At 42.3% G+C, this 26,103-nt stretch overlaps 2 protein-coding genes across 7 annotated transcripts in view; both read right to left on the bottom strand.

The window, feature by feature from the left end:
- The window catches only part of tmem9 (transmembrane protein 9), a 98,158-nt gene extending 78,180 nt beyond the window's left edge, over positions 1-19,978 (bottom strand). Inside the window, exons 1-2 of one of the 2 annotated variants that reach the window (XM_043717021.2) lie at positions 19,956-19,978; positions 10,200-10,291 (exon numbers count right to left, since the gene is read on the bottom strand). Coding sequence is in view for 1 of the 2 variants with exons in the window: in XM_043717020.2 (XP_043572955.1) it covers positions 10,200-10,291; positions 17,334-17,402 (161 nt within the window). In the remaining variant the exon portion in view is untranslated. Of the gene's footprint in view, positions 1-10,199; positions 10,292-17,333; positions 17,491-19,955 lie in introns of those variants that run through there. The other variant, XM_043717020.2, reaches the window with a different exon arrangement.
- A 263-nt stretch (positions 19,979-20,241) lies between these two features.
- LOC122563307 (uncharacterized) overlaps positions 20,242-26,103 on the bottom strand; it is a 177,078-nt gene continuing 171,216 nt past the window's right edge. The window contains exon 5 of one of the 5 annotated variants that reach the window (XM_087973706.1): positions 20,242-22,991. The gene's annotated coding sequence lies outside the window, so the exon portion shown is untranslated. Of the gene's footprint in view, positions 24,183-26,103 lie in introns of all 5 variants that reach the window. The other 4 variants (XM_087973707.1, XM_087973708.1, XM_087973705.1 and 1 more) reach the window with 4 other exon arrangements.

Below are 26,103 nucleotides of genomic sequence, written 5' to 3'. Positions count from 1 at the left end.
CACTGCAACGGACAGCTGGAACTGACAACCGGAAGCGGCAGATTCAAACCACTACAAATGCCGGAGGAAAGATCACAGAAGTGCTTCACAGGAGGCTCCCAAACACTGAGGATGTCACCTAGACAGGGGACGAAACGTCTGCAACACAAATTCCCAGCTCGGCGAACACAACCACAACAACGAGCACCCGAGCTACAAATCTTCTCACAAACTTTGAGAAGCAAAAAAAATTACTAATAGAGAGCTCTGATTTAGATTAACATAGGAACAATGTTGGTAGCCAGTGCAAAGGTGAAGCAGGAGGGAAGTCAACAAGGCTGGGGATGGAATTGAGCAATCATGTAGGGGTGAGAGATCGCCCCCATTTGATAGGTTACCTGTAAGTCTAATGAGGTTACTCTTGGCCTGGACTGCAAGTACTGTGTGAAGCGGATTTGGTGGGCAACCGAGAGGGTGGGGTGAACCACAGGATTGTAGTTCCAAGGCACAGATTGGATGGTATGGCTTTTCTTTAGCATATTTTATTCATAACATGTTTTTAGTTTTCTTATCTTGCTCTTTTAGGTGTCAAAACTGCTGGGACGTCTGGCTTCCTTGGGTGAAGCTAATAGCACATTCTTGACGTTGGACAGGACCATCTATTGGGCTACGGCAACTCCTACCAGCAGCCTGTTGAGTTACTAGTCTTTGCAGATGGTTAAACTGCAGGTGGGGGTCTTGCAAGTCATCTTCGCTGCCCTGTGTCACACCTGGATATCAGTGACCAGGTACTCAAGAACAGTGGCCAAGTAGATGGGGCTATTAGGAAGTTAGGTCCAAGGTTTACCCCTGGAGATGAAGTCAGACACTTCTACAAATACAATGACCCTCCTGGCAATGAAAAATAAATCCTTCCTATCTCATCAAGATACAGGACTAGTTATTCAAGGAGTTAATGGTTGGAATATTAAAATGAGTCATCATGAATATTACAATGGTTGCTGAACTGGTTAGCTTTTGTTTTTAAGAGTAGACACCGAGTATGGAGGAACATCATGTGACCAGGCTCTTTGATGATTCGAATTCCAACAATCTTATACGAACAGATGGATGGAGGACAGTGTTGCCAACCACCCAACAGCCCCCCAACACCCCACCCTCAGCCTGACACTCCCTGCCCTTCTCTCAAACTTTGAGCCCTGTTTATAGGTTAAAACCCAGCCAGAAAACCTGCTCACTGCAAACAGATTAGTTTAAAGGAAGATTGCAACTCAGCAACACTACCTCCAGGAGAAAACAGAATTCACTAGCCATTACTATGGAAAATTACTTCTCCACCTGAGAACTAAATATCTGGACAACCAATGATTTTTTTTTTTAAATGACTTATTTTATCTGCATTTTCTAGGCCAGGTTTAAAACATCTAATGCGCTAAGATACATTTCTTTTTTAATATGCTTTGGGAATGTTTGTTTGCACAGAATAGCAGGAAGTAAAGTCGCTATAGGACCCATTAGATTAGATTACCTACAGTGTGGAAACAGGCCATTTGGCCCAACATGTCCACACTGAGCTTCCAAAGAGTAACCCACCCAGACCCATTTCCCTCTGACTAATGCACCCAACACTATGGGCAATTTAGCATGGCCAATTCACCTGACCTGCACATCTTTGGACAGTGGGAGGAAGCCGGAACACCCGGAGGAAACCCACGCAGACGCGGGGAGAATGTGCAAACTCCACCCAGTCGCCTGAGGCGAGATTCAACCCTGGGTCCCTGGCACTGTGACGCAGCAGTGCTAACCACTGAGCCACCATGGCACACAGAGAGAGATAACTGATGGTAGTTTTATTGGAGGGTCACTACACCCCAGGTGGGTTGAGAAGCAGAGTCCTTCAAAGTAACCTCAGTTGGTGCAGGAATTGAATCTGTGCTGTTGCTATCACTCTGCATGCAAACCAGCCATCCAGTCAACAGAGTTAAATAGGACATACTGAAAATGAGGAAGTTGAAACTGAAGACATGGTGTTCAATTTGAACAAAGGATTTTATGAAGGTATAAAGGGGAAAATTCACTGAGGTGGCTGGAGGAAAATGAAAACTTTAAAAAGGGATTATGGAACATAAGCTGTATAGTCTTTAAAAGAATTAATACTTGGGTTAGAATAGTTATATATTATATCCAAACATGAACATCCAAAAATATGTACAAGATTATAAAGTTGCTAAGAATAGTCACAAATCCAAGGGTTGGAGGATTTTACAATAAGGCAAAATGGATCAAGAAATTGATAAACAAAGAGAGACTAGAATAGGAATGTAAACAGCAAAAAAAGACTGAAAATGTTTTTATGGGTATCTAAAAAAGAATAGTTTGGTTAAGATGAATGGAGAAGTTTCAGTAGAGAATAGAAAATCAAAATAACTATTGTAGCTTTGTTCCAATGAGGAAGAGATGAGAAGTCTCTAACATCTGAGATTAAAGGAATAGTGAAAATTAAGAAATGAAAAGGGAATTAGTAAGAAAGTTAGTTAGCAGTCTCCACTGAGGGACTTTATTAAATGCTTGCCAGAGTCCACAGAAACAAAACTCAGACATCTTCTTGTTTGTTATTTTGGTTCATTACTTTATTAGGTTCAATTTTTTTCTCTAGGCTTTTCCTAGCCTTTACAAATCCAAGCTTGCTCTCTCTGATCAGTGAACATTTTCTAGTTGTTCAGTTACCCCATCATTAATTATACACTAGTAATTGCCCATAGACTTGCAGTCAGTCTTTCTGGTACAGGAAAGGTTTTGTCACCAAGGCACATAACTGTGGATGTAATATTGCAGATAATTGAAACTCTTGCATGTCATCTTTCAAAAATACGCTTAAACTTTGGTGATCTAATCACTAACCTTAATATATAATAGATAGCTTCCTGCTTTTCTGTAAATTGCTTAAATGTGTTAACGTTCACAGCTGTAATGAATTGCTATGTCCTTGGGGCAAATAAACTGGAATTCACTTCTTTACTTCATCCACATTAAAGCAATAATAACTCAAGTGTCAAATCCAGTATTCAATGCCAAAATTAATCAATTCCTGCCCAAAAGAACAGGCTTGTTGCATTCACTGCAAGTTCCCACAAGGAAGAACTGTGGTTTGGCAAAGAACTAGTATAATAGGAAAATAAAACAATAAAGACGTGAAATTCCCATTTCTGTATAGAGAAATAAGTTTCTTTAAAATGGTTGCCAGTTAACATTTTATTTTTGTTTTAAATGAACCAAAATATACATTTGATATTGGAAATCTGTTTACTTTAATGATTTGTGAACAAAATTTTCAAATTGAGGATATCTTATGTTTTGCTAAAATTAAAGTGAACCTTATTTAAAAGTTACTGCCTCTTTTGCAGATGACGTCACTGGTAACATCTCTGCTGTGGGTTAAGTATCTGTGCTGTCTCCTTCATGTTTTTATGACCAAATAATACACTTTATTATTCTGAACGCATCAGTTTCCATTCCTAAATAAACAAGTCAGTTTAGGCAAATATCACTGAGCTCCTGTTAACTCCCTGTGTCTGCCACAGCAGTGAAACAACCCTTGTCATGACAAATGATATTCGGTTTTACAATGACAGGTGACAATTCCTCATTTTCTATCTTAGCCTGTCTGCAGCCCCTGACAGGATTTACCACACAATCCCAATGCCTGTTATTAGTCACGGAACTGGGTGGGACAGCCCTGACTGGCTATATTGCTTTCCATCCAGTCACAGCCAAAAAAAATCAATTTGCAGTGGCTTCTCGTCTCATTTGCAGTTACCTCTGGATTTCTCCTTGAGATTGATCCTTGGTTGCCTCCTAATTCTCATTTATATTCAGTGACAACAGATTCCATAAATACCTCAACAACATCTAGATGCCCAACCTCACCGCTGAGCCCACTGCCTCTGATTTACCAAGTATCCAAACTCTAATAAATCTTCGCCAATTAAATATTTGGAATTGTCTTCTAATTCTACCCATGTAAAATGTTTCCTGGTTCTGATTCCATTCCACTTCCTGGCCATTCTTTGACGGTGAACCAGATTTTTTCAACTTGAGAATCAAAGGTATTCTTAGAATGCTGAACAGTTCTTAAAAGATTAGAAGGTAGTAATCACAAATGTATACTAGGGGATAATTCTAATCTGACCTGTCTAGCAGGAACTAAGTCAGATAATAGGTTCAAACTCTTTCTGGTATTAAGCCCAGTAACTGCAAAATAGCACAAAAATCAGGTGCTGGGTGTAAAATGAACATTCAGCCCAACCTGTTCATTCCCACTGAGCAAGGGTTTGAGATACAAAATTAGACTGGAAAGACTGAGAATTTATTCACTGGAATGTAGGAGGTGGAGGGGCAACCTTATTGAGGCTTATGAAATCACGAAGAGCATAGATAAGGTGAAGGACAAGAGTCTTTTCTCCAGGATGGGGTGGGGGGGGAATTCAAAACTAGCGGGCATATTTTTTAAAGTGAATGGTGAGAGATTTAAAAAGGGACATGAGGGGCACTTTTACTTTACACTGATTTGTATGTGGAATGAACTGCCAACAAAAGTGGTGGCTGCAGGTATAATTATAAATGTTTAAAAGACATTTGGATAAGAATATGAATAGGAAAGGTTTGGAGGGATCTGAGCCAAGAGTAGGCAGGTGGGACTACTTTAGTTTGGGCACATGGTCAGCTTGGACTGGTTGGATTGAAGGGTCTACTTCCACACTGTATGATTCTTTAAGATGGCTTAAAATATTGCCCACCGCAACCCCCTTGACGTTTTAGCTTATACAATGAGCCTAGTGGTATTACATTGTTTAAATGTGCATTATTTTTTGATTAGCTACATAAAATGCTTTCCTGGAAGAACAAGTCTGTTCGGTTGTATTGCGCAATAAAGTTTGTTTGCTTCTAACTATTCTGATCATGTAACAAGTAACAACAACTTAAATCACTAATTTGGGATAGTATAGTTAGAGGCACAGACACTGTTCTATGATCAGGATTGAGAGTTCCCAAGGTTGTGTTGCCTGCCTGATGCTCAGGTTGGGGATAGCTGGGCTGCAGAGAAACTAGGCGGGGAAACGATCCAGTAGTCATTGTCCACGTAGGTACCAATGACATAGATAAAATGAGGGCAGAGGTTCTGCTAAGGGGTATGAACAGCTAGGAGCTAAATTAAAAAGCAGAACCAACAAGGTAACAATCTCTGGATTACTACCTGAGCCATGGGCTAATTGGCAAAGAGGGTACATGCGCGACTTAAAGATTGGTGTGGGAGAAAGGGGTTTGAATTTATGGAACACTGGCACCAGTACTGGGGAAGAAGGGACCGGATCCGATGGGATGGTCTTCATCTGAACTGTTATGGGAGCATATTCCTGGTGAATTACATAACTAGGGCTGTAGACTGGGCTTGAAAACTTATGGGGGGAGGGGGTTCAGTTCTAGGGGAAATTAGAAAACCCGAATTAAAAGGAGGATATAAGAGTGCAGGACTCAGGAGAGGTTATTAAAATAGGTAAAAGTGAGGACTGCAGATGCTGGAGATCAGAGTCGAGAGTGTGGTGCTGGAAAAGCACAGCAGATCAGGCAGCATCTAAGGAGCAGGAGAATCAACATTTCGGGCATAAGCCCTACATCAGAACATAAATAGCACAGTGTATGGAAAGGGTTAGCAATCAAACTTCAAGCACACTGGACAATGAGAAGAGGGACGGTTAGTACAGGACTGAAGATGTTATATCTAATGCACGCAGTATAAGGATTAAGTAAATGAGTTTGTGGTACAGGTTAAAATTGGCAGGTATGACGACGTGGTGGGCATCACAGAGATGTAGCTTTAAGGGGACCAGGATTGGGAGCTGAATATTCAGGGATATCCATCCTATTGAAAAGAAAGGCAGGTGGGCAGAGGGGGTGAGGTTGCCCTATTAGTAAGAAATGAAATTAAATCAATAGTAAGAAACAAACTAGGGTCAAATGGCGTAGAATCTGTGTGGGTAGAATTAAGGAACTGCAGAAGTAAAAACAAAACCATAGTTGTAATTACATACAAGATTCCAAACAGTAGTCAGGAGCTGGGGCACAAGATACATCAGGAAATTGAAAAGATGTGTAGGAAAGGCAAAGTTACAGTGATCATGGGGGATTTCAGTATGCAGGTGGACTGGGAAAATCAGGTTCGTAGTGGATTCCAAGAAAAGGAATTTGTAGAATGTTTGAAAGATGGCTTTTTGAAGCAGCTTGTGGTGAAGCCCACTAGGAAACAGGCAATACTGGATTTAGTGTGGTGCAATGAGGCAGACTTGGTCAGGGAGCTTAAGGTGAAGGAACCCTGAGGAGGCAGCGATCATAATATAATTGAATTTACTCTGCAATTTGAGAGGGAGAAAGTGGAATCAGATGCAACGGTGGGTTACAGCTGAATAAAGGCAACTACAAGGCATGAGGGAGGAGCTGGATAGAATTGACTGTGAGAAGAGCCTAGCAGGAAAGACAGTAGAACAATGACAGGAGTTTCTGGGAGTAATTCAGGAGACACAGCAGAAATTCATCTCAAGGAAAAAGAAACATGGTACAGGGAGGATGAGGTAGCCATGGCTGAGTAGGGAAGTCAGGGATAGCATAAAAGCAAAAGGGAAAGCATATAATGTGGCAAAGGCCAGTGAGAAACCAGAGGATTGGGAAGCTTACAAAGATGGACAGAGGGCAACAGAAAAAGAAATAAGGTGGGAGGACATTAAACAGGAGGGCAAGCTAACCAATAATATAAAGGAAGACTGTAAGAGTTTCTTTAGATATATAAAGCACATAAGAGAGGCAAAAGTGGATATTGGGCTGCTGGAAAGATAGTAGCGGGAACAAGGAAATGGCTGAGGGACTGAATAATTACTTTGCGTCACTCTTCATGGTGGAAGACGTGAGTAATTTCCCAAAACTTTAAGAGATTGAGGAGGCAGAGTTAATATGGTGACCATCACTAAGGAGAAGGTGCAAGAAAAACTGAATGACCGGAAGGTGGATAAATCACCTGGACCAGATGGGCTACACACCAGAATCCTAAGTGAGATAGCTGAAGAGATAGTGGAAGTGGAAGTAGTGATCTTTGAGGAATCACTAGAGTCAGGGAGGGTCCCAGAGTAAGGCAAAAGATGGAAAATTACAGACCAATTCACCTAACTTCGGTCGTGAGTAAAATCCTGGAATCCATTGTGAAAGATGAGATTTCTGAATACTAGGAGTGTATGGTAAAACAGGGCAAAGACAGCATGGTTTCATCAAGGGAAGGTCATGCCTGACAAATCTGCTAGAATTCTTTGATGAAGTAATGAGCAGGTTAGACCAAGGATAGCCAATGGTTGTTTATCTACCTGGACTTCAAGAAGGCCTTTGACAAGATGCAGCACAGGAGGCTACTGAGTAAGATGGTGTTAGAAGCAAGTTCTAGCATGGGTAGAAACTTGGCTGTCTGGCAGAAAACAGAGAGTGGGGATACTAGGGTCCATCTCAGGATGGCAGCTGGTGATTAGTGTTGGGACACAATCTTTCACTTTATACATTAACAATCTAAATGAAGAAACTGAGGACATTCTGGCTAGGTTTGCAGATGATACAAAGATAGGTAGAGGGATGGATAGTATTGAGAGGTGGGGAGAATGCAGATGGATTTGGGCAGGTTAGGAGAGTGGGCAAAGAAGTGGGAGATGGAGAACAACATGGAAAAGTGCAAGGTCATGAACTTTGGTTAGAAGAACTGAGGCATGGATTATTTTCTAAATGCAGAGAGAATTCAGAAGTCTGAACTGCAAAGAGACTTGGGAGTCGTAGTCCAGGATTCCCTCAAGGGAAACTCGCAGGTTGAGTCCTTAGTTCGGAAGGCAAATACAATAATGGCATTTATTTTGAGAGGACTTGGATATAAAAGCACTGATGTACTTCTGAGGCTCAATAAGGCTCTGATCAGACCACATTTGGAGTATCATGTGTAGTTTTGGTCCCCATAGCTCAGGAAGGATGCACTTGGAGGGTGTTCAGAGGAGGTTCACGAGAATGGTCCCAGGAATGAAAAGGTTAATTTATAGGTCTATTTGAGAACTTTGGGTCTATATTTGATGGCGATTAGAAGGGTGAAGGGGGATCTAAATGAAACAGCTCTGAATGGCCTGGACTGGGAAGGTGTTGGTCAGATGTATCCATTGGTAAAAGAGACTAGGCCCCGAGAGCACAGCCTTAGAAAAAGGGAAGATTTTTTAAGATATGAGGGGCATGGATAGGGTAAATAGGCAAAGTCTTTTCCCTGGGGTGGGGTTGTCCAGAACTAGAGAGCATAAGTTTAGGGTGAGAGGGGAAAGATATAAAAGAGACCTACGGGGCAACTTTTTCATACAGAGGGTGGTACGTGTATTGAATGAGCTGCCAGAGGAAGTGGTGGAGGCTGGTACAATTGCAACACTTAAGAGGCATTTGGATGGGTATATGAATAGGAAGGGTTTAGAGGGATATGGGGTGGGTGCTGGCAGGTGGGACTAGAATGGATTGGGATATCTGGTCGGCATGGACGGGTTGGACCAAAGGGTCTGTTTTCATGCTGTATATCTCTATAACTCTATGATTCTATAACAGAGATAAGGAGAAACTTCTTTAGCCAGAGAGTGGTGAATCTATAGAATTCATTGCCACAGAAGGTTGTGGAGGCCAGCTCATTGAGTATATTAAAGATGGAGATAGATAGGTACACTCAAGGGTATCAAGGGGATCGAGGGTTACGGGAGAAAGCAGGAGAATGAGGCTGAAAAACTTACCAGCCATGATTGAATGGCAGAGCAGACTCAATGGGCTGAATGGCTAAATTTCTGGTCCTATGTCTTATGGTCTCATGAGCCCTGCAGGTCCCTGAAGCTTTCCAAACTATAACATTAGTTTTGGTTTTAGAATGATGCCTAAACCCACAACCCCACTCTGTTCAGCAGCATCCTGGAGAGGTATGGCCGAGGAAACAAAAACAGCCACACTGGGTCAGACAGGAATACTCATCGGAAATATTTGAAAGATGGGTTTTAAATAAAAGTGAACCAATAAAATTAGTTTCTATACTTTTTGCAATGCCTTATCTAATGAGTTGTTTTTCAATAATTCATTTAAAATCTACTTCAGTAATAGACCAATACCATGACATTATCTGAAGTTTCAGCCTGTACCATGAACCTGGTCGTAATGATATTCTGAAGTCAACAAGTTTATTTACACTGACAAGTGGATCGTCTTTACAGCTGTAAAAGGACGGTTCCCAGAGTGCAGCCTTACGGAATTTCATGTACTGTACTATACATTGAATGGGAATAAACACTCAAAACTCAATTTGAAACAAAAACACTGACTGAATGGGCCCTCCTGTTCGACTTCTCTATTTAATCTGTTTTTGTTTAAACCTTTCATTTTACGTCGTGCTCCACTTCATCAAATATCATCCCAAATAAAAGGAAAAAATACACTTGGAAGTTCTGGCAGAATCTGAGTAGACACTGTTTTTGTGTTTAAGGCGGAGGCCCAATGTCTGACCTGCTGAGTATCTCGAATTTGGAGTTCTTGTTTCAGATTTCCAGCAGAGGCAGTATTTTGTTTTTATACTGCTTTTCCAAACCTATCAGAAGCTTTAAAGCTTTCACCTGCTTGCTTCCTCCGGTTCAGATCACTGTCCCCGTTTGCAGGTGGGAGCAATTTTAGTTTTCATTGGATGGAAGTCAACTTTAGAAGCTATTTTTAGCCACTGAAGTCATACTTGATGTCTGCAGCAATGTCTGATCAGTAGGTCCAGGTGGGAGACCAACAGGCTAGCTTATGCGTTGATTGGAACTTCAGGTAAAGCAACCTGGACCATCAGAGAAGAGGACCAAACAGTTGTTAATTCCAATTTCCTGATTATGTTGTTCAAAGGAACACTTTAATGAAAACACTCCTGTATTACTGGGCATTTTTGATGAACAGCTTAGAACCAAGGCCTCTAATTTTCAGTTCTTACGGATTGAAACAAACCCACAAAGTAACAGTGAAAATCCCTAAATCCCTTGAAATCAAAGCAAAATATAACCCAACATAGTCCTTCATTGCAGCAAGTTGCTGTACTTAAAAAAAGCTTATTCCTCTTAGAAATACAAAACTACTGACATATTAGGATCACAGCTTACCAGTCTTTCTGGGAGACATTTTGATTGTAAATGTGGCCTGTCAAGTTTCTGTATGGTGGACAGATGCACTTGCATCGCACATCTGCAGAGCTCTAGAGAAACAATCAGAAATTAGTTAAGAATCCCCTCTTTCTATTAAATAGAGTTTAAAGATATATGGTTACATTCTTTGATACTACAAAGTAAGTCAGAAGGATTACATGCTTTGAGTAAACCCTTCCTTATTGACTCTAAAGCAAGATGATAAAGCAACTAAGTGGCACAAAGACCAAAACCGAAGTTTAAAGAAAATCATGTAGGTCCAAAATTTGGATATTACAAATAGAATTTGTTGCATATTTAAAATAGAATGTGCATCATTACAAAGTGACAGGGGAAAAGAGAGAAAGAGAACAAGGCAAGGTGTTGAAATAGGGAGAGAAACGGTGAGAAACATCAGCATGGAGGTTAACACAAATAAGTACTTTTGATGAGGACTCAAACATAAATAAAGTAAGAGTGTTTTGAAATAGGACATGGTTCTGATGAAGAATTTAGGACCAATAACCCATTTTTTTTCTTTTTAGTGAGTTACTTGCTCCCTTAACCATTTACTTCTTATAAATAACAGTCAAATGAGTCTTATCAGATATGTTGAGGATAACTCAAGTCATGATTAAGACAAACATAAAAAGTCAAATTTTTGACATAGTATATATAGGTGCAATTTGGTTCACTCACATAATTCTTAGCTGAGTTGAAGTGGAAATTACTGATGCAGAATCATAGAGTCAGAGTTGTACAACACGAAAACAGATGACCCTTCTGTCCAACTCGCCCATGCTGACCAGATATCGAAATTAATCTAGTCCAATTTGCCAGTATTTGGCCCCTATCCCTCTAAACTCTTCCTATTCATATACCATCTGGATGCATTTTAAAATGCTATTATTGTACCCACCTCCACCACTCCCTCTGGCAGCTCATTCCACACTTGCACTACACACGGTGTGAAAAAGTTGCCCATTAGGTCCCTTTTGAATTCTTCCCCTCTTACGTTAAACACTGCCCTTTAGTTTTGGGCTTGCCTACCCTGGGGAAAAGACATTGCCTATTCACCTTGAGCATGCCCCTCATGATTTTATAAACCTCTAGAAGGTCACCGCTCAGCCTCCGACACTCCAGGGAAACTAGCCCCAACCTATTCAGCTTCTCCCTCTCGCTCAAATCCTCCAACCCTGGCAACACCCTTGTGAATCTCTTCTGAACCCTTTCAAGTTTCACAGCATCATTGTTATAGCAAGGAGACCGGAAGTGCACGCAATATTCCAAAAGTGGCGTAACTAATGTCCTGTGCAGCTGTAATATTACCTTCCAACTCCTATACTCAACGCACTGACCAGTAAAGGCAAGCACACTATACACCTTCACTATCGTAGCCACCTGCAATTCCACTTTCGAGGAAGTATGAACTTGCACTCCAAGGTCTCTTTGTTCAGCAACACTCCTCAGGACCTTACCATTAAAAGTCCTGGAACAATTTACAATTTAGAATCCCTATGGTATGGAAACAGGCCTTTCAGCTCAACAAGTCCACACCTAACCTCCAAAGAGTAACCCACGTAGACCAATGCCCCTACCCTATATTTACCCCTGACTAATGCATCTAAGTTACACATCTCTGAACACTATGGGCAATTTAGCACAGCCAATTCATGTACCCTGCACATCTTTAGACTGTGGGAAGAAACCAGAGCTCCCGAAAAAAACCCACGGAGATAAGGGGAAAATGTGCAAATTTCACACAGACGTCGCCCGAGGCTGGAATCGAACCTGAGTCCCTGGTGCTGTAAGGCCACAGTACTAATCGCTGAGCCTCCATCCTGCCCTGATTCAACTTTCCAAAATGCAGCACCTCACATTTATCTAAATTAAGAACCATCTCCAACTCCTTGGCCCTTTGGCCCATCTGATCAAGATCCCATTGTACACTGACGTAACCTTCTTCAAAATTATACCTCCAATTTTGGTGGCATCTGCAAACTTAATAACCATGTCTTCTATTTTCACATCCAAATGCAAGCTTGAAATGATTGTGTTTCGATGATGGTCTGACCAAAATCAATACTAAATGAGGCGTACAAATCTACAGAGTGAACAGAAGCAGACTGAATTATAGGTGCTAAAATTAAAACTGAAAATGTCTGGCTGGAAAAGCGCAGCAGGTCAGGCAGCATCCAAGGAGCAGGAGAATCAACGTTTCGGGCATGAGCCCTTCTTCAGGATTCCTACTAAAACTATTAAACTATATTTTTCAGAAGATGTTGATGGATCAGCCACGTGTTGTTAGCATTTTGTGTTAATTTCATTTCAAGGTTTCCTATGTTCATGCACACACCTAGACTTACCCTGTGAAACACAGAGTAATTTATGCTGTCTATGCATGCACAAGTAAATACACAAATCCAGACACTGCTGTCAGTGATTCCTTGCATGGTGCACCATTTAAGCCCTTGCAACTTGATTTCAGTAAGAAATGATTGACCTGGCTTGAACTTCTTCATATTATGCTATCAATCCCATTGTAGAAAGCTTGAAAAAAAAATTGTTTTTTGACAGAAGACGTGTAATATTAAAACAGTAATTACATCTAAAACAACCTCACTGGCCCTGAAAAACTAATTTTAATGATTGAGAAGTGTCACTTGCCCGTGGTAAAAATTCTGCAGAATTTATTGTTACTTCCTGGTTTGCTTTCTGAAATTGGGCTGCTAGATGGTATCAATCCAGTGGAATATAGAGATTATCTGTGGCTGGTGCCTAGATGTAACCAATGCCCGAAAAGTGTAAGTCTGTGGTGGAGAGCCTGGTAGATTTTCTGGGCACCTTCCTTTGATGGTATCTTAGCACCATCACTTTGCCAGTAACTTAAAAATCTGAGCCGTAAACACCTTGCTTTATATACCTGCACATACAGGCATATGATACAATACATAATTTATCTCAAGAGGGTTGGAATATAAAAGCAGCGATGTGCTACTGAGCCTTTATAAAGCTCTGGTTAGGCCCCATTTGGAGTACTGTATCCAGTTTTGGGCCCCACACCTCAAGAGGGACATACTGGCACTGGAGCGTGTCCAGCGGAGATTCACACGGATGATCCCTGGAATGGCAGGTCTAACATACAAGGAACAGCTAAGGATCCTGGGATTGTATTCATTGGAGTTTAGAAGATTAAGGGGAGATCTAATAGAAACTTTCAAGATAATACATGGCTTGGAAAGGGTGGACGCTAAGAAATTGTTTCCGTTAGGCGAGGAGACTAGGACCCGTAGGCACAGCCTTAGAATTAGAGGGGGTAAATTCAGAACAGAAATGTGGAGACATTTCTTCAGCCAGAGACTGGTGGGCCAGTGGAATTCATTGCCGCGGAGTGCAGTGGAGACCGGGACGCTAAATGGCTTCAAGGCCGAGATCAATAAATTCTTGATGTCACAAGGAATTAAGGGCTATGGGGAGAATACTGGTAAGTGGAGTTGAAATGCTCATCAGCCATGATTAAATGAACTCGATGGGCCGAATGGCCTTACTTCCACTCCTATGTCTTATGGTCTTATAGAATAAGATGCACAATGATAACATTTTCACTGGATAACTAAACATCTTATAAGCAACTTTTGAAATGTTGTAATGTCGGTAACATGACAGCTAATTTATGATCTGTCCAACACACAAACTCAAAACAAAATCAATATGATAACGGCCAGACAATCTGTTTCTGTGATGCTAATTCAGGAACAAATATTGGCCAAGACACCAAGGTTAACTCTCCTGCTCTTCCTCAAAACAGCACTATGGGATATTTTACATTCAACTGAATAGGCAATGGAATTGGGTTAACATAAGGCACCTCTAATAGCTCAGCATTCCCTCAGTCCTGCACCAGAATATCAGCCTTGATTTTTGTGCTTAAGGCTGAGAAAGGAACTTGGGAGTCCAAGGCAACAATGTTATGAAATGAACCAAGATTACATTCGCAAGTTTTTAAAAAAATTCTCCCACCACATTTACGGACGACAGTTTAGCAAATAAAAGAAAAAAAAAGCGTGCAGTTTTATGACAGTGCATGAGACATTCAGCCCAGTCTTGACTTACATAACTGACTGCAAATCATAGAATCACTAAATGTGGAAACAGGCCATTCAGCCCAACAAATCCACACCAATTTTCCAAAGAGCATCCCACCCAGACCCACCTCACTACTCTTATCTCTGTAATCCTGCATTTCCTATGGTTAATGGGCAGTTTCGCACGGCCACTCCATCTGACTGGCATATCTTTGAACTGTGGGAGGAAACTGGAGCACCTGGAGCATTTCCACGCATTCATGGGGAGAATGTGCAAACGCTACAGTGGCCCGAACGTGGAATCAAACATGGGTTTTTGGTGTGGTGAAGCAGCATTGTTAACCACTGAGCCAGTGTACCTCGTATCATATCCTCTGAGTCACTGTGCTGCTTGCAAATCCTTTATATGGAGCCAATGCTTTTATCGTTTCTACAAATAGTATAATTAGTAAGCTTGCAGAAGACACCAAAATTGATGGTGTAGAGGAGAGTGACAGTGCAGTGGAGAGTGACAGTGCAGTGGACAGTGCACAGGAGGTTACCTCAGAATACAACAGGACCTTACTCAGATGGGTCAATGGACCAAGGAGTGGCAGATGGAGCTTAATTTAGATAAATGTTAGGTATTGTATTTTGATAAGGCAATTAAGGCAGGACTTATACATTTAATGGTAGAGTCATAGGAAATGTTGCCAAACAAAGAGACCTTGGGAGTGCTGGTTCACAGCTCCTTGAAGGTGGAGTCACAAATAGACAAGGTAGCGAAGGCAGCATTTGGTATGCTTGCCTTCATTGGTCAGCGTATTGAATATAGGAATTTGATGGAGAAAGTGAGAATTGTAGATGCTAGAGACCAAAATCAAAGAGTACGGTGCTGGAAAAGCACGGCAGGTCAGTAAGCTTCCGAGGAGCAGGAGAGTCGACATTCCGAGCATAAGCTCTTCATCAGGAATGAGGCTTGTGGGCCAAAGGGACTGAGAGATAAATGGGAGTGAGGGTGGGGCTGGAGGAAAGGGAGCTGGGAATGAGATAGGTAGATGAAGGTGGGGGTGAAGGAGATAGATCAGAGAGGAGAGTGGGGCCAGATAGGTGGGAAGGAAGATGGACAGGTAGGACAGTGCCAAGTTGGAAGGCTGGATCTGGAATGCACTAAACAACCCCACCACCTGGTGGCAGAACACTTTATCTACCCCTCCCCCCTCCCACTCCCACTCCACCAAGGACATGCAAGTCCTGGGTCTCCTCCACTGTCAAACCCTAACCACCCGAGATGCCTGGAGGAAGAACGCCTCATCTTCTGCTGTGGGACCCTGCATCTACACGGAATCAATGTGGATTTCACCAGTTTCCTTGTTTCCCCTCTCCCCACTTTATCTCGAATCCAACCTTCCAACTCAGCACCGCCCCCTTGAACTGTACTACCTGAGCATCTTCCTTCCCACCTATCTGCCATGACCTACCTGTTGTATTCCCAGCTATCTTCCCTACAGCCCACCCCCCCCTCGGGCCACAAGCCTCATTCCTGATGAAGGGCTGTTGCTCAAAATGTTGAGTGTTCTGCTCCTTGGATGCTGCCTGACTGGCTGTGCTTTCCCAGCACCACACTCTTTGATTCTGTAGGAATTGTGATGTCAGGTTGCAGCTGTACAGGGCATTGGTTAAGCCGCTTTTGGAATACTACATTGAATTCTGGTCTCCCATAGGAAAGATGTTGTTAAACTTGAAGAAAATTGAGAAAAGGTTTACAAGGATGCTGCCAGGGTTAACGGCTTTGAGCATAGTGGGAGCTGTGGTTGCTTTTTTTGGGGAGCATTGGACGCTGAGGGCTGATTTTATAGGGATTTATAAAATCATGAGAGCCATGATAGGGTGAATAGCCAAGGTGAGTTAATTTCCCCAGGATAGGGACTCCAAAACTAGAAGGCATAGGTTTAAAGTGAGAGAGGAAAGATATATATATAAAAAAAGACACGACCCTCTCTCCCTCGTAGCCCTACACACAGATGAAAAAAAACACCATTTCAACTGGGACAACACATCTATCCTGGGACAGGCGAAGCAAAGACATGCCAGAGAATTCCTAGAGGCCTGGCACTCCAACCACAACGCCATAAACAAACACAAAGATCTAGATACCATCTATCAACCCCTCAGAAAACAAACAGGAAATGAAATCACCCTAAACCCCAGGAACCCCATCCAGGACAAACATATAAATTGAAAGCAGGAGACAATAGCGTTGCTTCACTTGGAGGTCGCCACTGACGATGTTACCTAGCCAGGTAATGAAACGTCTGGATATCAAACCTACACCCTAGACCCCTGAGAGAGGAAAGATATAAAAGGGATCTAAGGGACAACTTTTTCATGCATAGGGTAGTGCTTGTATGGAATGAGCTGCCAGAGGAAGGAGGCTGGTACATTTGAAAGGCATCTGGATGGGTATGTGAATAGTAAGGGTTTACAGGGATATGGGCCAAATGCTGACAAGTGGGATTAGATTAATTTAGGATATCTGGTCAGCACGGACAAGTTGGACTGAAGGGCTTGTTTCCATGTTGTGCAACTCTATAGAATAAGATGCTGGCATTGGCTTTGTGCCACACGCACCTGTCCTGAAAGTATTTAACGCTGTTACCAAATTGGTTGATGACAGAGAATTCTCCATTTGGGCCTGACCAAGGTTGTATTTTCCCATGCATTTGAGAACAGCTTTCAGGTGGTCTTTATGTCAAACTCTGACAGAGCCTGTGATGCAGATTCTGATGTTCAGCTGAGCCTTGTAGTTAGATACCTCACACAGAGGAGATATAACACACACACAGGTATTGACAATGTAAATGTACAAGTAGAATCTGAAAGCCTATACTGGCCCAGTATTGATACAGTGTAGGATAGCTGCTCTCGGCCCTAATGTATATACTATACAATAAGTACACATATGTGCCTGTGGAATGGAGGCCCTCCCTCTCCCTCAGGGACCTTCAGGGAGATGGAGACCACAACCTGGACTGCATTAGGGTCTTACCTTGGAGGATTCAGACAACACCAACAGCACCAGCAGACACACCATCAGGAGGAGGCTACTCCCCTTCATGGTCTCCTGACGGCTGGCGACAACGACAAACCCTGGACCCGAGAAACCAACACCTTCAGGCGCATAAACTCACCGCTGCGCAGCACCGAGCAGCAAAGCCCGCCCTTAGCCTCTTTCCATTGGTGGAACAATACCACGCCCCCGCGCAACTGCGCACGTTGATTGGCCCCTAGGGATATCGATCATTCAGCGGGCTTGTCGCCATGCTTTATGGGAGTTGTAGTTCTGTGCCTGCTCTGTATTCAACAGGGAAACAACTACAACGCCCAGAGTGCAATCTGACTATACTCAGACAAGATTCCCTGCAGTATGCAAACAGGCCCTTCAGCCCAACAAATTCACACCGACCCGCTGAAGAGTAACCCACCTAGACACATTCTCCTACCCGATATTTACCCTTAACACTATGGGCATTTTAGCATGGCCAATTCACCTAACCTGCACATCTTTGCATTGTGGGAGGAAATCAGAGCACCCAGAGGGAACTCACATAGACACAGGGAGAATGTGCAAACTCCACACAGGCAGTTGCTCAAGGCTGGAATCAAACCATTCTCCCTGTGTCTATGTGGGTTTCCTCCGGGTGCTCCGGTTTCCTCCCACAGTCCAAAGATGTGCAGGTCAGGTGAATTGGCCATGCTAAATTGCCCGTAGTGTTAGGTGCATTAGTCAGAGGGAAATGGGTCTGGGTGGGTTACTCTTCGGAGGGTCAGTGTGGACTTGTTGGGTTGAAGAGCCTGTTTCCGCACTGTAGGGAATCTAATCAAACCCAGGTCCGTAGTGCTGCGAGGCTGCAGTGCTAACCACTGAGCCATCATGCTGTCCCCTTCTATCAATGAAATTTAAGAATCACATAACACCACGTTATAGTACAACAGATCTATTTGGAAGCACTAGCTTTCCTTCATAAGGTAGCTGCGGAGTAGGATCATCAACCAGTCTGGCTCAAGATTAGGAGACAGACAGACTCTAGCCTCACACCTTTAATACATTGTCTGAGCTGAGATGTCACCTTTTTTAATAAAACCTTAAGTTATCTGAGAATGCGACTTGAAAGAAGTTCTGGGTTTCGCATATTAATGAACTGAAACCCTTAACCCATTCTAAAAGATGAAAGACTTAATAGCGATCTCTGTCTATTCAATATGTCATTTCAGTTGCATGACACTGTGAACTATAAATTCTGTGTCCTTGTGTCTTATGATCTTACTCCATAACCACTAATGTACGAGCAGCACTCTGGACGCTAGTGCTTCCAAATAAACCTGTTGGACTGTAATCAGGTGTTGTGTGATTTTAAAAAATGTGTCCACCACAGTCCAACCACGGCATGTGCATGCAACTGTCCAACTGCAGAGCTAACCCCTGACCTTCATCTCGGAGGACAAATTCTCAGCTTGATTTAATCAAACAATCCGTGTTTCATTTGAAAAGTATGTTTATATTCAGAATTTTCGCACTTCCCATTATCTTGGTGCTGCTAACACATCAGAGGAATAGTCCATATTGTGAGAATATGGACTGTTGTATATGTTGCCAATGTTTCTGAATTTTAGCAATAACTGAGGTAGAAATTATTTATTGATGAAATACCAATTTAGTAAAAGGTGCCCTTTTAAGTGTGATGTTTCCAGAAGAAACAGCAATCTAAGACCAAGTGTCACATGTGGGAAATAGAACCCACTCACTTCACTAATTTCAGTCCGAGACAAGATCTGAAGCAGCAGTATCATTTATCTTACGCTTGCAAGCATGGTGTCTAAAATAGACACACAGTGTTTAGCAAGTACATATCTTATATACAATTCATTTCTCTTTCCCTCCTCCCATTGCTCCTCCCCTGCTTACATCTCCCACTACTCTAGGTCCAGTTGTTTATCTCTGGCCTCATCCGGCCTTGTGCATAACAAAACGTATATCCCGCTTGGCCATTTCACCACATCCTGCTGTGGTCCATTGTCATATATCTTCCTCCACTGCCATTGCTTCCTTGCTTGCTAAAGCAATATTTCCTTCCATTCTTTGCCCATACTGAGCCTTATGACCTCTTGATTGTGGTCTTTTTTGTCTTTGCAGAAGGGGGAAACAGATGCTTAGAACTACTGTTTGTACAAACATGTCTAGCTTAACCTACACCCCCTCCCCTTATAGCACCTTGTCTATTTGTCTGTAACATCTACCATTGTTTGCAGGCACATTTCATTCTTGTATGCACATCTGAGCTAATACAAAAACAGTTATATATTTCCTTCACATAATTTTCATTCTTGTTAACTCAGCTCTTGGCTGAAACGATTAAACACTGGTGTGAGTTCATTTATCTTGCATAAGCAATTATGATTGTAGAAGTAACACTGCTTTACCTATATCCCACACACAGATTTCAACACTGTTTCAGACTGGGTGCTGAGAATTATACTGAGGTATGGTCCATTTGCCACATTGGTATAATGGAGAATTGCCACTATAGAATTTTTCCCATTCTTGTATTTTTGATCTGACTGATTCCTCATCTAATCATGGTGATTTCATCTCTATTTCAATTCAACTTACCTCTCTTAGTTGCTTGAAGTGACCTTCTATCCTTCCCCCACTGTCATATTAACCAGTTCACAGCAATTCCATTGGTGTTTTCCATCTCACATGGCCCCTCTATTCCACGATCCACACAAAGCCATCTTCTTACCACTCACTACCCACTTCCATCCACACGTGAAGTAAACTTCCACAATGTCAATGACAACTGGATTGTCACACTCCACCTGCACAGCTTTTGGCTGCCTGTTTGTCATGATTAAATTGCAGATAACTGAATTGAATTGAATTTGCATTATTGTCACATGTACTCAAATGAGTACAGTGAAAAGTTTATAATTCGCCACTTATAGTGCCATCTTAGGTACAATGGTAATGAGGTACAGATTCTTCAGTTACAAGGCTAGTTACAGTTTAACAATGACACCAACACACGGTGTCATCTTAAGTACAAAGGTACTTCGATACAGTCCTTAGTTACAGAATAGAGAAGTGAAAAAACAAGTTACATTACAGCTATACACAGTATACCTATAGGTCAGAAAGACAAGAAGCAAAGTTAAAAAGACAAACATTGCAGTCTCTCAAGAAGGGGTCTCCACAGCAGACCATTGTAGGGGGCCTCCACGTGTTCTGACCATTGGATGTCACCATGCTCCTCACTAGGCCATTATTCCTCTGCATCAGGTCGCTGGTTGCTGGCTGCCCCGCTTCAGGCCACTGGTCATTGGCGTCCCTCCTCTGGGCCGCCGAAACTACTTCGGAGGCCATGGGTTGGAGGTCAGGGCCAGGTGTCCCAGGTCAAGTGTCAGAGAAGGCAGAAGAGGAGAAGTAAAACCACAAAAGAGGGAGAGAAAAAGAAAAAAAAATGGTTGGAGTGGCTGGGCTCCAGCTGGAGCGTCCTATCCTACCGGCATTTTACAGAAGTAAGCTAACTGGTAACTATTAATAACTGGTATCTTCAGTGAGTGATATCCCATGCTGTGTACAATTCCCTCCTGAACCCTCTCTACTTTCCCCCCCCGTGCTCCATGAATCATCCATTCCCCTGATGTTTGTCTGCAGCTCTCTCTTACTCTAATTGTTCAACCTGGCACATGGCTGTCATCTTCTCATTGACAGAAAAGACGACAGCAGAAACAGAAAACAAAAACGAAAAGAAGTGTGGGTGTTGGAAATCAGAAACAAAATGGCAGAAACAGCCTGTCAATCCTGCAAAGTCCTCTTAGTTAACATCTGGAGGGGCAAGCCAAAATTGGGAGAGCTGTCTGACAAACTAGTCAAGCAACACCACCCCCTCCCTCCCCCACCCCCCGCTAAAGTCATACTTATGGAATAATATCTTACAGACAAAGTCCCAATCACCACCATCACAATCCCTGTGTATGGACTGTTCCACTGACAGTACAGACCCCGCAGCGTTAGCAGAATAGTGGTATAGAATCAGGAAACAATTGCCTGGAAGTCATGGACATTCACTCTGCTGCCCATGAAACCTCATGGTATCACATTAAACAATTATGCTGATTGCAACTCACTGTCAATACCACCATCCCCTTCCCCTCAGAGGATGAAGCAGTATTCCTCCATGTTCAGCAACACAAGGAGGAAGCACTGAGAGTGGCAAGGTCATGCTGGGAAGGTGATAAAATAATAGTAATATCATTAGGCTAATAATCCATACCATTAGGCTTATGGTCTGGGGACACGGGCTGGAATCCCACCAAGGGGGATTGTGAAATTGGAGTTCACTAAAATATGCAATTAATAGAAAAACTAGTCCAATGGTGACCAAGGAATATTATCAGTTATCTGGTTTGCTAGATCCCTAACCTTATCTGGTCTGGCCTGTATGTGAGGCCCGAGGTCTTTTATGTCTTAACAGCCTTCTGGAAATAGTTCCAGGAGTCAAGAAGCAATTAGGAACTGAAAGAAATGCAGATGCTGGAAATCAGAAACAAAAACAGGAATTGCTGTAAAAGCCCAGGAGGTCTAGCAGTATCTGTGAAGAGAAATCAGGGTTAACTTTTCAGGTCCAGTTACCCTTAGTCAGAATCAGAACCAGTTCTGATGAAAATCCTTTTCTTGGTTTGGTTATTGCAAAAAAATGCAGGTTATTATTGTGGCCACCTCCATGCTCAAGGTCCTTTGCCTTGATCAATATGAAAAAGAGTTTTAAATAAAAAGGGAGCCTTTGTAGATTTTACCAATCAATAGAGCTCCGTGTTGGCACTGGGAAATCAGTATTCCCAGAGCAGTGAGGTTTGTGTGTCAGACTGCTGTTGAACAGTAGATGGCATGTGAGTATAAGGACAGTGCTTTCACACACAGTCATGCTGCAGTTTTGGACCCAGCAACTGATCCTGTTCTGAACTCAGAGCTACTGCGCAAAACACATTTGTTTTGTGAAGTCTTCAGGAAATGAGCAAAACTGGACAACATCAGAAACCACTTTCTTCTGTAGATCATCCCTCACCTCTGTTAAGTTAATGTTTATTTTTCCTATCACTATATTCACAGAATCATACCATCACCAACTCATTCATGCTGACCAGATATCCTAAATTATCCTAATCCCATTTGTCAGCATTTGGCCCAGGTCCCTATAAACCCTTCTTATTCATGTACCCATCCAGATGCCTTTTAAATGTTGTTATTTTACCCGTCTCCACCACTTCCTCTGGCAGCTCATTCCATACATGTACCACTCTCTGCATGAAAGAGTTGCCCCTTCAGTCCCTTTTTTATCTTTCTCCTCTCACCTTAAACCTATGCCCTTTAGTTCTGGATTCCCTATCTTGAGAAAAAGACCTTGGCCATTCACCCTAACCATGCCCCTCATGATTTTACAAAGTCAATCCTCAGCCCTGACAATTCAGAGAAAATAACCTCAGCCTATTCCGCCTCTATCATTTTACTCAAACCCTCCAACCCTGGCAACATGTCAAACACACGGAATAGGTTTGCCATGCTTATGGAGAGGTAATTAGGAGGTCCTACTGTGAGCTTTCCTCTTCACTGGCAAATGGATCTTCTTCCATTGAAGGCACTGTCCTGCTGAAAAATGGAGTACGTTCAGTAACAGAGTGACCAACTGCCCCAATTTTTAAAGGAATTGTTCCTCATTTAGAATTTTTTTTTAAAAAGTAATGATTCAAGGCATGTAGGCCTCCTTGACTGGACCAGCAGTTATTCCACTTCCCTCATGGCCCCTGAGAAGGTGGTGCTCACCTCCCTTCTGAGCTGGTCCAGTCCTTTTGGAGTAGATGCATCCACAATACTGTTAGGGAGGAAGTTCTATGATTTTGACCCAATGACACCAGCTGAACAACAATATATTTCCAAGTCAGGATGATGACTGGCTTAAAGGGGAAGCTTTGCCCTTATTCTGCTAGGTAATAGTGGTTTGAGGTTTGGAAAGTGCTATTGAAGAAGCCTTAGAGAGTTTCTGCAGTGCATCTTGTAGCTGGTACACACTGTGTGTCAGTGATGGAGAGAGTGAATGTTGAAGATATTGGATGGTGCAGCTTAATAGGTTAATGTTAATATGGAAATAAGATAGGCTACACCATCACTGATGTAAGAACTCATGAGTACATGTATTCACCATAACTACTGGGAGACAGGTCTATTTAGAAGCCACATGTTAGGTCCTGTCCCATAATAGAAGAAAACATTCAATAAAAAGTAATGTTTACTGACAATCAAGTCCCTTCTAGTCTGTTTCATTTCTAGTCCTGGATGCAATCACACAAAAATCACAGGCAGTGATGATACAGATGGGGTGTCAAACAAGCCGACTGCTTTGTCCTGGATGGTGTTGAGTTTCTTGAGTGTTGTTAAAGTTGTACTCATCCAGGCAAATGGACAGTATTCCATCACAATCCTGACCAACGTTCCCTGTAATATTTGTGTGATTACATTGACCTCCGAGTTCCATGAGTGGCAACAGGGGGTTCTGAAAGTGGAATCCATTCACCTCAAGTCATTATTTTATTGAATAGTCAGGCAGATACAAGGGATGTGTGGCCTTCTCCTGCGCCTATTTTGTAAATTCATATATACCTGTCCAGTTTCTGATCAATAGCAACCCTCATGGGACTGTTGGTGGGGGATTAAGTGATGGTAATGCCGTTAAATGTCATGGACAAATAATTAGATTTTCTTTTGCTGGGGATGGTCATTGCCTGGGGCTTGAGTCACTTGCATCTTATTAGTCCAAGCCTGAAGGTTGCCTGAATCTTGCTGCACATGAACAGAGACAGATTTGATATTTGCGGAATACTGAACAATGTGAACATCCTTCATTCTGACTGTTTGATGGGAGAGAGGGTATTGATGAAGCAACTGAAGGGAGTTAAGCCAGACCACTAGGAGGAATTATGATCTCACCTCACCACCCCTGCCCCCAAGACCACAACCACCACCCTCAAAGCTCATGGTCATTGGCTCTCCCCACCCACCCACCTCACTCCTTCCTCTGATCATGTGCCCTTTGTTTTATTTCATGAAGAGTTGGTTACCCAGCTCTGTAAAGACTCTGACCAATTTTTATAGATGCATCATAGAAAGCATTCTATCTGAATGCATCATGGCTTGGTATGGTAACCTCTCTGCCCAGGACCGTAAGAAACAACAGAGACTTGTGAACACAGCCAAGTCCATCATGCAAGCCAACCTTCCACCATTTACTCCATCTACACTTCCCGCTGCTTCAGGATGGCAGCCAATATAATTAAACACTCCTCCCACCCTGGTTATAATTTCTTCCAACCTCTTCTGTCAGACAGAAGATACAAAAGCTTAAACACACAGACCAACAGATTCAGGAACAGCTTCTTCACTGCTGTCATTAGACATATGAATGGACCTTTCAAATTTAATGTTGATCTCACACTTTGTGTACCTTCTCTACAGCCATTGTATTTCACACTCTGTTCTGTGACCCTAATGCACTTTGTATGGTATAATCTACCTGTACTACATGCAAAACATGACATTTCACTATACCTAGCTACATGGGACAATAATAAATAAATAAATAAATTTAAACCAGTGTTCTGTGAGAATGAAACCCTGTCGTTTTGCCTGTCGCTGCTCACTTGTCTCTCTATTACTGTTCAAGCTGTTGGCCGTGTCAACTTAATGGCAGCTTTCAATAGACATACCGTCATATTTGCAGCAGGCGCCAGTTCTTGCTGATGTTAAATGTTTATTTGGTCTTGCTTCCCCACTTCACCATCAGGGCCCTATGGAACTGCAGTGAGAATGCCATTCCTGCACCTGAAAGGCCTTCACTGTGGTTGGAGCTTATGTCATAACTTCCTGGTAGTCTCAGATTCCCAGAAGCAGCATAGCCTGGGATAACGGCCAATATAATTCTTTCATGAATTCATTCCCAGCTGGATTAAAGAAAATTTCTGGCTAAGGAACAGCTTACCTCTGCTGATCTGGCAGCAACTGCACGTTATTATCTCTCATTGCAGTTTAGCAGTTATTTTCATTGGCTCCAGAGGCCTGGACAAATAGAGCCATACAGCATGGAAACAGACCGTTCAGTCCAACTAGTCCATGCCGACTATGTTCCCAAACAAACTAGTCCCACCTGCCTGCATTTGACGAAATTCCTCCAAACCTTTCCTTTTCATGTGTTTATTCAAATGCCTTTTAAATGATATAACTGTATCTGCATCTACCACTTCCTCTGATGTTTCATTCCACACATATGTCATCCTCTGTAAAAAAGTTGCCCCTCGCGTCCTTTTTAAATCTTTCTCTTCTCACCTTAAAAATATGCCCCTTAGTTTGAACTCTATAATGTAACAAAATGTGAATTCCCAGCCCACATGCAATTAGACTTTTTTTAGAATTTTAATTCAGTTTTAAGGAGCTCAGAAATCAAATGTCTGACTAGGTTCAGTTGAGGTTTCACCCTATGAGATAGAGCCCAGAGAGAAAATTGGAAAGAACAATTTAGTTATGTTAGTCAAGCTGTTCAGAAAAATTATGACACATTTTCAAGGAGGTGGGACTTGAACCTGAACTTCTAGCCTAGAGATAGGGACACTACCACTATGCCACAACACTCCTAGTTACACTATGTAACATTTGAAAATGTAAGTATTAATTGAGACTGTCACTTTGATTGTCAGATGTCACAAGCTTT

The sequence above is a fragment of the Chiloscyllium plagiosum genome, unplaced genomic scaffold (assembly GCF_037043375.1).
Source record: "Chiloscyllium plagiosum isolate Xiang-an unplaced genomic scaffold, Cpla_swu_hap1 HiC_scaffold_26, whole genome shotgun sequence".
NCBI lineage: Eukaryota > Metazoa > Chordata > Chondrichthyes > Orectolobiformes > Hemiscylliidae > Chiloscyllium > Chiloscyllium plagiosum.
This window is presented reverse-complemented; position numbering and strand designations above follow the sequence as displayed.